Genomic DNA, 12,834 nt, shown 5'->3' on the forward strand with positions numbered 1-12,834 from the left:
GCTTCATGATCACGAATACACAATGAACATGTAATTAAGGGTGCCTGTCAATATTAACAATGCGAGCTATAACTACTGTATGACAGTATTTTTGCGATATGTTTGATTCCTCCAAAAATTGTACAAGGCGCACGCAACGATGGTTTGAAGTTTTTCTGTTAGCAATGGAGCTAAAGTTTTTCCTAAGGATAGTGGCCGTCTATCCAAGGCATGTAGTTTTTTCGAGAGATTCTTGCGGGGAGAATCGTGATTTTTACAGTGTAGAAGAAGGTGTTCCATATCTTCAGCCTCTTCACATGAGCATCTAGCACTGTTAGTTTATTTATCCTATACAGGAAGATTTTAGTATAGCCAGTGCCTACTCAAAGCCCATGAACTGTTGTTTCAGCAGATAGACTAATTTTAAACGGAATATTCAATTCTATTCCAGGATCTATATTATACAATTGAGAGTTCTGCGCATCATTTATGAACCAAGTTTCCTTGGACAATCTACCCCACAGTTTGTTCATTAGACATCGCGCTTCACTCGCCGCTTGATGAATTAATGATAATTCATTCTCTTGATGTGCTGCACGTGCCACGTGATCAGCTGTTACATTTCCCATGATTTCACAGTGACTTGGAATCCACTGGAAAGTTATGTCGTGTCGTAGATCTTTCGTTATGGCATACGTCTTCTGTATTTCGTATGTCAATGTGCTGTTTGCTTTTCTTAACCTGATTTCTTTTAAGCACAGCAATGAGACTTGTGAGTCACTCAGAATTACCCAACGAAGGGGCTCTGATTGCTGACATATGTACCGTAAAGCAGAAAGTATTGCGCAAGGTTCTGCAGTTGTCGACGTTGTAGAGTGGCAGTTTATAAGCTCCTTTTCTCTTGGTGTGCAGGTATATAAAACGCAGATGTAGAGCTTTGTTTCCAGCATGAGTCATCGGTATACACGTGAATGCGATCTACGTACTTAGTGTAAAGACGTGATAAAGTTAATTGCTTTATCGCAACTATGGGCATTTCACATCTGCGACCTACTCCAGGAATTGAAGTGACTATTTCTGGAAATGTTAGTCGCCATGGGGGATGAGTTGCGCAAGTAGGCCAGCATTTGTAAGCAGGCAGGAAGTTTTTGCACCGCCGTATTTCTTCATGTATGCGAGCAGCGGTTCTATCCTGAAGGTCTTGGCGTAGTGGATGATTAGCGTGTTGTGTAGCCAAACGAAAAAAGTGACGACACGTTTCCGTAAATCTTAGTGCATGAAAAGTTGGTTGACGAGACTCGGCAATTACCAAAGCACAGCAGATGCATGCGGAACACCAATACATATGCGAAGGCTTCTGGCCAGCAATCTTTGAATTGTTTCCTCTAGATTACAGGATATTCCATGTAGCAGAGGAGCAGCGTGTGCTATTCTTTGTCTAATGATTGCCGAGTGAATGCGTAATAAGGAAGAGGTTGAACTACCCCATCTAACTCCAGTAAATAGACGGAGAATGTTGATTAGAGGGTTGGCTTTCTCCTCTAATGCTTTTATTTGGGGAGCCCGTGGTAGCCGTCGGTCTATGATAATACCCAAGAATTTGTGTTGTCGCACGAGTTGCAGACGCTGAGTCTAGCACGAGCTGGAATCTCTTGAGGCATTTCCCTGTAAAAGAAAGTACAGCAGTTTTCTCATGTGAAATCATACCTCTGCTTTTCAAAAATCATTAGTGCTAGGCCAGGTGGTAGCTTTTGCTGAACGGCTTGAGCACTCGAGTCAGATGCCCATATGCACAAGGCGTCTGCATATAGTGAACAAGTAAATGTATAGCAGGCAGGATATGGGATAATTCAGCCATAACGCAGTTACACGGAAATGGACTGAGCACACTACCCTGCGGATCGCCTTGATTCACTTTATGCTCTGTGCTTTTGCCATCAACTGTTTCAATGAAGGTTTTCCTGTCTCTTAAGAAATCCGCAATTCATCTCAGTGTTTGGCCAACTATGCCCAACTGAATTAACCCATGGAGTACGTGAGTGTGGCTGGCTGTGTCAAATGCGCGCTTTATGTCTAGAAACACTGTACTAGTGATTCATCCACAGCTCCTCTCATGATCTACGTGTGTGACAAGATCTAAAACCGCATCCATCGTACACCGGCGCCTGCGGAAGCCCACCATATTTTCGGGTAATGCGTTGGTGCATTCTGTCCACCACTGCAGCCTAGCGTCTATCATTTTTTTCATAAGTTTACATAAGCAACTTGTCAGACTTACAAAGTGGAAAGAATCTAGCGATAAAGGAGTTCTGCATGGCTTTATTATCAGAACCGCTCGTGCAATTTTCCAGGAAGGAGGAAGACATTCCAGTGGACGCGTAGTTCAGTAATTTCAACACAGTTTTTGTGGCCGTAGGACCCAGGCTTTTCAGTGCAGCATATGTGACCCCGTCAGGTCCAGCTGCTATCCTCTGGCGGCACGATACAATCGCGTTCTTTAGTTCTAATGAAAACGGCTGATCGAGGTCATGATGATGTCTATAGATAGAAAAATTGATCGCTGCTTTGACTTCTTAGACAGAGTTACTGTATTCAGGTGTGTTTACTGCTGCACTTGGGCGTGTAATAAGGTGAGAGAACTCGTTTGCAACGGTCGTTTCCGGTACTTTCTGGACTGAAGCTAGAGCTCTGAATGGTTGTTGGTGCGTTGCTCGCCCGTAAAAAGAGCGCAGAACATTCGATAATATTGATTTGGGTGTAAGGGGAGTAAGTGAAGTGCAGAATTCCTGCCAGGGCTTTCTATCTAGGTGCTCCAGCTGCCGAGCCATACGATTATACATCTTTTGACGTTCTCGGTAAGCTTTAGTAAGGCCTGTTCGTCGGTATTTCAGCTCTGCGTCGTATAGCTTTGAGCCTTTCGCATTCAGAGACTACACAAGCGTAACCTTCAAGAATCTGAACAAACTTTGAACAGAGGTTTAATTTCTCTCCTATAAGCAATAATAGACTGTCTGTACCACTGACCGAATCAGCTTGACGTGTAATGTGATTTCCAAATGCCTGCCAATTGTTTACCATTGCAGAGTGCAAGTCGAAAATCGTAGTCTGGAATGCTGTATTACAATGAGAAAATGATCGCGACCCCTTGTTTCAATGTCTGTTCTCCGTGTTGCTCCGCATGCAATATCGTTTGAGCAGAACGCGAGGTCCTGGCAGCTGGAGTAATTAAAGCCCCGTAGGAACGTCACAGCCGTCATTCAACAAACACAAACCACTCTTCTGAATTGCCTTTTCTAGGTCATTTCTACGACGGTCACAGTAGGCGCTTCCCCACGTGGCATGGTGCGCATTGAAATCCCCGCAAAATATTACATCTTTTGTGTATTTCTGAAGGAGGCTCGTCAATGTGGAAAGTGAAATATTTGTAGAGGGCTGTAGGCCAAATCGACACATGCTACGTATTCTGGGATGTCTGACGCTGCGGCACTTAAGTCTGATGGCAGGTCTCTTCGAACACAGTCATCGCTCTGCTTAGTCTTGAAGATCGAGAGGACGTATAAACGTAGTTAGCTAGTCTAAAAGCGTTTTCTACACCGGCCTCTGTAATACGTAACACTGGAAAGAACTGAGCCACCAGTTTTCTAAAATCCGCACACTCAGATTGAAGACTATTCGCATTCCACTGGAATATGACATAGCAATAATTGATGCCCCGCCTGCGCAGTGGCTGATGTAGTGTTTTGTAATATCACTTGTTCCATCGACAATACTGCCTTGACCTCCGGGAGGTTATTGGCCTCTGGAATCGCGGCAAGTATGGCTTTTAAAGCAGGGAACATTGGGACGACAAGTTCAGCAATAGACGCAGAGGAGTTCGTCTGTTTCGTTACTTACTGGTTTTGGTGTGCTTGTATTCTGTCGCATGTTAGCCATGTGGTTGCTATTCTGACGAGATCCCTCCTGAACTTCTGGAGCTTGATGTTGGCTTGGTGATGTCCCAAAACATTGCCCTCGGTGTTGTGGCCCCCTTGCAACTGTTGCATATTGCCTAGAAGTGTCTCGATGCTTAGGCGCTTGCGGTCGAGGTGGTTGCGCAGGGTTCATCGTGCTCACTTTTGCTTCCGGTGCACCCCGCTGTTGTGTGCGGCCAAGGATAATGTCGTGTTGGTATTGAAGAGAGGACGCTTTGTTCTGCGGGCATCCAGAAAATGATGCAGTGTGGGGCCCGTTGCAATTCGCGCACTTAGGTTGTCTTATAGTCTTCCAGTTTTTGTGATGGTGGTCTTCTGCACATATTTGGCAGCGCCTTGTTCCTCGGCAGTTTTTCGCTAAGTGACCAAATCTCTGGCAGTCGTAGCAGCGTCTGGCTGGCCCCATATATTCCACGACTGGATGGCTAGTGAAGCCAAGATACACTCGCTCTGGTATTGGTCGGTCATAGTGAAATTGCAAAATTACACTTCTAACAAGGCGCGCTTCCACGGTGGCATCTTCTTGACGTATGTAACGGGTCTGACGTCTAGCTGATGTCACTCCTGCCTATCTTAAATATTTTGTTAACTATCTTTGTGTATATTCTAGAGGTACGCTTCTGATTTCGCCAACATTTCATATGTATAACTCCGGAATAAATGGCTTCACTAGTAAGCCAGCCACCTGTACACATAACAAACTCTTGGCTGAGGCGAGTGAACTCAGTGACCGAGAAACTTCCGTCTCTGTTCACTCGGAAAGAACCTACTTTCTCTTTTGCTAGCGCAACAATTTCCGAGGCTACAACATTTAGGTTCACTTTCCAAAACGTTCTCATTTCTTCACTTGGTCTTAATACCACAGGAATTCCCTCGAACCTCCTTTTTTATATATCACAAGAGTGAAAGGATCAGCCTTCTCATCACATTCAGTGTCCTCTTCTTCGCTAAGGGTCGATGTTTTCTCATTCATGCGGTCAATCTGATCTTCCACTTTCACCTTCGCACAGCTTGCTTCGTCCGCCATGCTCCCTGCTTTCCTTCCCGCTTCCAGGACTAGTGTTGGTGGTCACATGTAAGAGACCCTGGCGGCTCCAGGCTGGCTCCCAGGCTCGTCGGTTCCGAAGCCACGCTGTGGTACGCTTGCCACGCTTGCAAATCCCCGTTGCTGCCTTGCCCCTCCGCCACAGTGGCAGTTGAACGACAGCGCTTGGTGCCGTCGCGCCGCTCACCGTCATCAGTGATCGCTGCTGATGTTGTCTTCGAAGCCGTAAAATGTTTTCACGATAGCCGCTCTTGTGCCTGATCTGCCTCGGCAGCTACACTTCTTCCTTTTCCACAAGAATATTTACTAGAAGGGAACGAAATTCGATGCTGCATAGACGTTGTTTGACGACCGCCATTGCAATGTCGACGCAAAGGTAGGACAGATGCTGAATAGCAAGCGATGCAGTTAGCAGACAAGGGCACTACTCCGCCAACTGACGTGCACGGCAGTATTGTTAGCATGCCTTGCCGCACCGTCAGTATTACTTGCACTAACGCATCAGTGACAAATGTTTTGGTTATTTCTGGCTGTCGCTGCCGTTTGCTAGAATAAGCATTTATTGTGACAATTTTACCTGCGTGATCCGATTGCAGCGCGCATACATGTTTGCATACGCTGGCACATTCAGTTTCAGTTTCAGTTTATTGATGCGTTTGAAATGTTTACAGAAAAAGTAACTCTAGGAGGTCCCATAGTCAAAGACTGGGGAGGGACCTCTGGGCCACTATAAGCCACTATAATAATGAAGCTGTCTGGTATTTAGACACTTATTTCCTGTACTTGGAGGTCTTACTTCGCAATATTCTGCGTCTGATTATGTTGTAATAAGTATGAACTAACTAGGCCGGCAACAAGTAGCGATACTAATTACGGCCCATGTATTTTACTACTTTGAGTGTATTGTGGGTTTTTAGGATACCCTGACGGAGAACCTGAGATGGTGAATTTCAGAAGAATTTGATAACCAAAAAATACAATCTTCTTCATGCGCGCCACCTTGATCGCTGACGTTAATGCCTCAGCACGATCTGTGCGCTTATCTGATCATTCCATATTCAGAAAATAGTGACGATGATGCTTCTCTGCTGTGACACGTGTAACCTTAGAAGAAGCACTACTTCGTATGCCTGCTTCGTATACCATGGGTCACATTTCGTACCTTTCTTTGGGATGCAGCGTACTGCAAACGAGGATACCAGAGTGCAAGAACCAGCCCACATACAGTGATCGACAACGATACGGCGAAAACACGCAGTTCATCGCAGCCGTGACAGATGGTGCCATCCGTTCCATAGGAGTCGAATAGACATGTTTTGGGTGACGTCACCGCAGACGACACCGACTTCAGATTTATTGTGGACGAAACCGGTAAGTATAATGCCCTTAAACGTGGCTTGAAGCTTAGAACAGTGCAAACCCTAACTTTAAGCAAAAATTGAGCGCGAACAATCTACTACGAAGAGCGCTCCCATTTTTCAACAAACACGCAGTGTACGTTGATTAGGGCCATCCACAAAATCTAGTTTCATTTAAAGTTTTGACGTTGCAACGTTAGCCAGATAACAAATATGCTGTAACCGGAGGCAGTATACAGGCACTTTTACGTCTGTATCGAGAGCTGGCTAGAAGAGTGCACTAACACGACTGGTATAAAGATAAGTTTATGTTTAAAATGCTAGATAGCTTAAAAGCGTGTGGTAAGAAGGGGGCCGCATAAGGACAAATTTAAATCTTTAACAATAGCATGGCGAGTAGAAAGCGCATTTAGAAGAGGAAGTCAATAGATCTATTCCTGCGTATACAGTCATAGCGATACAAGTGCGCAAACAATAATGCTACAAAATCTTAAGTCACGCTATGAAAAAAAAAAAAGATGAGAAACAGCGTTACTGGCCTGTGTGAACGAACTCTGTTAGGCTCCGAAGGCTCTGCAGACTGATGTGAAATAAATAAATCACGTGTCATTGTAGATTAGCTTAATTAAACGAAATAAGAGACAGGTAGAGGTGAGGCCGTGTAGTAGCGCTGGCGTACAAAGAGAATTACAAGATATAGGAAAGCTGCGCTGAAAACCTAAGCAAGAAAAAATGTGAGGGTGATGAAAAATCAGGCAGAATTCCAGGACAGAATGCGACGCGAAAACTTTTTTTTTTTTTTCTTGCGGTGCTGCTGATTCCCCTTCAGAATCTTGGAATAATAAACTGCTCCATGTAACCTCTGAGGCTCTAGACCTTCCCATTTGCAAAAGTATAAATCCAAGAAGCGCAGATGAGATGCGGACATAGCATGCCAGTTGTGAAATTTCAAGGCAGCTGTTGCACATTATAGAGTCCTGAATATAGTCACACGGCGACGATACGTGAGCCGCAGTATAGGCAGCCCAACTTGCAGGCGGTTCACCACTGCGTCTCGGGGAAGATGGCGGATGAGACCAATGTTGCCCGATGACTTTGCATTTTAATATCTCCTATTATTCAAACAATTATTGCCACGAACATATTATTTGTACATGATACAGAACACACGCGAAAACACTATTAGGCGGTTTGAAGAAGATTGATTCAATTGGCGCGCAAATGCAAAAAGAAATACAACCAACGAATAGTACAGTAGTGCGAAACAACGTATGTGGAACAAGAACTACGCAATCGAGGCATCAAGTACACGCGACAAGTACCATTATTCAATGGTAAAGAATAAAAAAAATACTTTTCTCAAAATCTTGTGGTTCGTTAATTACCAAAATGAATGGTAGCCGATTCTACTCGGATGATATTGCGGGATTGCACGAATTATGATGGCAAAGTGTGCGGCAGGGGGGGGGGGGGTGCACTTCGTGCTTGCTTGGGCGATTTGTGCGTGAAGAAATGGTTGTTGGCAGAATAAGGAACATGTCTGTAACTACAGTGTTCATGTTACGCCTTCTGCGTAACGAAAGGTATGTGATCGACAACTTGTTTTTCATTAGTGTTACGCGGGATGGATGCTTATAGTCATGAAGAATAAAATGTGATGCGCGTTTTGAACACATCTGATAACATCCATGGGAATTTGGTACAAGGATCCAATATCGATGTCGCCATTTCTATTTTCGTCTTATGTGAGCCAGCATGCCATTCGTGCCGGCGATGATCGAAGTGACATGCGTATTTCATCGAAGATCACGTGTTAGGTGAACGCATTCATACTCACGAAAACAAGACATTGCCAAAAGCAAAGTTATATCGTTAATATTGTACGTATGAGCGAATGACGCATTCCGTGAGAAGAGGCACATTGTATTGCGCTTTTGAAGGATTAAAAACCATTTTGCATTGCAAGCGCCAGTGAAATATAGCGTTATCTGATTCCAAAATTGTTATGCCGTGAGCGTGCTTTATTCTCGATACAAGACAGAACCGTTCAAAAAAACTCGATAGACAAAGTTATGATCATTGATATAAGAAAAAAACGAGACTAACACCTATTTGATACGTTACATATTGCTGGAATTACAAATGGAATGCAATGATTATACACTTGTATTTTCAAAGACATTGATAAGCACCCCTCAGGATTTGGCAATTGCCGCCGTGCACACTCCAACCCATTCTTATTCCGTAAATTTCTCTCTCATGATTATCGGCCCTTTTGAGTAATTGTTCTAGATACACGTACTCCTGCACGGCCTCTAGGCTTTGACTTGCGATCATGAATTTTTGTTGTCTTACCAGGCTATTTATTATTACCTTTGTCGGCTATATATTATTCAACTCTACTCTTACACTTTCTCGGTTAACGTGCTCAATCATTTGTTTCATCTCCAGTGTTGCTGAACAAGATATAATCTGCAAAGCTGAGGTTGAGATATTCCCCATTATTCCTCACTCCTAAGGCTTCGTCTAATAGCTTAAACACTTCTCTTGAGCATGTAGTGAATAGCACTGCAAAAATCGTGTCTCCTTGCTTGACGCCTTTAAGGAACTATCACACATGGTTTGGGATATCATTGGCCGTAGTGAGAGTAGAAGAACTGGTGAGGCTTATACAGTGCTGACTAACGGCCATGTCTTCTGCTCTAAAGGTCTCCCAGATAAGAAAGAATACGGGGTAGGATTCCTAATCCATAAGAATAGCGGGAAACATTGAAGAATTCTAAAGTATAATGAGCGGGTAGCTGTAGTCTTAATCAAACAAAATGAGTGGTATAGATTAAAGGTAGTACAAGCCTACGCTACAACATACAGTCACGATGATGAGGAAGTAGATCACTTTTATGAAGATGTTGAATTAGCGATGAGAAAAGTGCAAACTCAGTATACTATGGTAATGGTACTTCAATGCAAAAGTGGGGAAAAAGCAGGCTGGTGAACAAGCAATTGGCAACTACGGCGTCGATTCTAGGAATGCTAGAGGAGAGATGCTGGTAGAATTCACAGAAAGGAATGAGCTTCGAATGATGAACAACTTTTTCAGGAAGCGTAGCAACAGAAAGTGGACCCGGAAAAGCCCTAATGGTGAAACAAGAAATGAAATTGACTTCATACTTTCTGCTGATCCCAGCATAGTGCAGGATGCAGAAATGATAGGTAGGTAAAGTGCAGTGATAACAGGTTAGTGAGGGGTAGGATTTACCTCAATTTGAAGAAAGAGCAAAATTGGTCAAGAAGAAACAGATCAGTCTAGAGGCAGTAAGGGTAAAAGCAGACAAATTCAGGCTGATACTTGCAAACAAATATGCAGCCTTAGAACAGAGAAATGAAGATGACATATAGATAATGAATGAAACCGTAACTTGGCTGGCTCCAGAGGCAGCAATCGAAGTGGGAGGCAAGGCGCCAAGGCAACCAGTAAGCACTCTCCCAAGTAAGAAAGGATCTAATAAAGAAGCAACAAAGAATGAAAGTGTCGAACTCACGGGGTAAGATGGAATTCGCGGAACTGTGAAAACTGACCAACAACGTGAAAATAACTGATATTGGAAACTATAACATGAGAAAGACTGAAGAAGCCATAAAGAATGGATGCAGCCTCAAATCAGTGAGAAGGAAACAAAGAAGAAGAAATTGATATTTTTTTGTCGTCATTGAACCATGAATTTGATGCGCTGGCTTTCACTGAAACCTGGTATACTGAATCGAATGATGTTGTTCGCTTTCCTGGTTATAGGTGTGAAGCGCTGTTTAGGAAAGCCAAAAAGGGGGGTGGTGTAGCTTTGTACATTAAAAACAGTTTTTCTTACGAAATAATGCCACAGTGCACAGTTTTGAGCCCTTCATACGAATCACTTTTTATTCAGACAAATGCATTCATCTTTGGCGTAATTTATCGGCCACCTTTTGCGTCTCTTCAAGAGTTCAACCTTTTAGAAATAGTATTGGGCGACCTCTCCTTACAAAGTAGGCCTGTGGTAATAATGGGTGATTTTAATATTAACCTACTAGAAACGTCAAATTCTGTCAATGAATTTGTTGATATGATGTTGGCCGACGGCTTTTCCAATATAATCACAACGCCTACTCGTATCACAGGCTCCAGCGAAACACTTATTGATCTATGCCTAACAAACAGTGATATTGGTGGTACCACGGCAGGAGTACTCCTGAGCGACATCAGTGATCACCTGTCAACCTTCTGCTTTATGGAAAGGTCAAATAAACAAATATTCGAACATACTTACCCCCCAAATAGTTACCGCGTTATAAACCAAAGCAAAATTGAATATTTTCGTCAAACCGTCTACTCTGTCGACTGGAGCCAATTGCAGCGTGATGAAGATCCTAATATTTTATACAACAAATTCTTGCATAAAAGTGACAGAGTTGTATGAATGCGCTTTCCCAGTTGTAACAATAGCAAAGTGTAGAAAAGGAAGGAAGCCTTGGATTACACGAGACCTGCTCAGGCGAATCAAGGCACGAAATAGGCTTTTCTCCAAGTTTATGAAATCTAAAGACTTGACAGTTTTGAAAGAGTATAAAAAAGTTAGAAATCAATTAGGTGCAGATATAAAGAAATCTAGAATTCAATACTACGCTCATAAATTTTCAGATATCTCCTTTGACCCTCAAAAAACGTGGCGTACAGTCAAAGATCTTCTACAGAAATCAGAAACAAATATACCTACACAAATGACAATTGGAGGAACGGTTCTGAGTGGTAAAGATCTTGCCAATGAGTTCAACAGACATTTTTTGGCATTTGGAGATTTTCCTGCCGGAACGCCCAGTAATATTGGAAAATACATGGAATATAATCTTCAGCACAGCCTTTTCTTATATCCAGCTACTCCTGCAGAGATTAATGATATTATATTAGGTTTCAAGAATAACTGTTCTTGCCGTTTTGATGGCATAAAGGTAGCACCAATTAAAGCAATTGCTGACCTAATAGTTAATCTACTTTGTCATATAACAAATCTAATCTTGACAACAGGTATTTTTCCCGAAAAAAATGAAGATGGCAAGAGTTGCTGTTTTGTTCAAAGGCGGTGCTGCCAATATAATTGGTAATTATAGACCTATATCAGTTCTACCGTTGTTTTCCAAAATAGTAGAAAGTGATTAATACACGGATTACTACCTATCTTAACAAACACAAGTTAATCTCTCCCAGCCAGTACGGATTTCATAGGAAGAAATCAACTGAATCTGCATTGCTCAGTATTAAGGATAAACTTATTAACAACATAGAAAATCAATTGTACACATTAGGTGTTTTTCTAGATTTCAGCAAAGCATTTGATTCTATTAAACATAATATACTTCTTAGCAAACTACCGTATTATGGAATACGAGGCACTTCACTTAAATTATTGCAAAACTACCTTTCCGGTCGTTCCCAGTATGTTGTTATTAATAATGCTACGTCTAATTCTGAGCTAGTAAAATTTGGGGTTCCTCAGGGGTCAATCCTAGGACCTACTCTGTTTCTTTTATACATCAAAGACATGGTATCTATCCCACAAACCCCTTCGTTATCTTTTACGCTGACGACACAAGTGTATTTTTTTCTGGTGAAAATCTAGGTTCCTTAATTCCGCGTGTAAACTTATGGCTTAAGAATCTATCTGACTGGCTTGTTACAAATGAACTCTCATTAAATGTTGACAAAACTAAGTACATTGTTTTTACCCCTGTTAACAGACCTGTTTATATTGTTGCGGGAAGAAAGCAGGCCCACGAGTGTACAATAACGTATATTTACAAATGATGGATATGGCGTTCAGGCAACTGCCAGACTTCGTCTTTCTCTAGTCCAATTCAACTTCTTCCTTCACTTCACCGTAACATCACCCTCCCGGCGGGGTAGCTCCGTCCCGGTGCAAGTTATACAGCCTCACTTAATGGGGGGACATAGGGCTTGAGCCTGGTGACGTGAACAACATCGCTGGTTACGTTGGGAGGCACTGAAGGCTGACCGACTGGGGCGATCTCATATGTCACGTCGGACAGTTGGCGTAAGATCTGGTACGGACCAGAAAAACGGGACAGTAGTTTTTCCGATAAGCCGACGCGACGTGAAGGCGTCCAGAGAAGGACAAGGGAACCAGGTGAAAAATAGTGGTCTCGGTGCCGAAGGTCGTAGCGTCGCTTTTGAGAAGCTTGCGAGACTTTGAGGCGATGACGGGCGACATCTCGGGCCTGGGCGGCTAAGTCAATAGCATCGCGAGCGTAACCAGTGCTGGATGATTGTACTGCGGAAGGTAGCAACGTGTCAAAAGGCAAGGTAGGGTCGCGGCCATACAAAAAGAAAAATGGTGAAAATCCGGCAGTGTCGTGATGGGACGAGTTGTATGCGAAAGTGACGTATGGTAAAGCAACGTCCCAGTCGCGGTGATCGTTGGAAATGTACATG

General features: G+C 43.1%; 1 protein-coding gene across 18 annotated transcripts in view; it reads left to right on the forward strand.

Moving 5' to 3' along the window:
• LOC126539513 (uncharacterized) overlaps positions 1 to 12,834 on the forward strand; it is a 46,121-nt gene that overhangs the window by 13,892 nt on the left and 19,395 nt on the right. For all 18 annotated transcript variants that reach the window (XR_008614282.1, XR_008614281.1, XR_008614280.1 and 15 more), the window contains one exon: positions 6,175 to 6,366. Coding sequence is in view for 2 of the 18 variants with exons in the window: in XM_072285605.1 (XP_072141706.1) it covers positions 6,175 to 6,304 (130 nt within the window). In the remaining 16 variants the exon portion in view is untranslated. The remainder of the gene's footprint in view (positions 1 to 6,174; positions 6,367 to 12,834) is intronic.

The sequence above is a fragment of the Dermacentor andersoni genome, chromosome 11 (genome assembly GCF_023375885.2).
Source record: "Dermacentor andersoni chromosome 11, qqDerAnde1_hic_scaffold, whole genome shotgun sequence".
Classification (NCBI taxonomy): Eukaryota; Metazoa; Arthropoda; class Arachnida; order Ixodida; family Ixodidae; genus Dermacentor; species Dermacentor andersoni.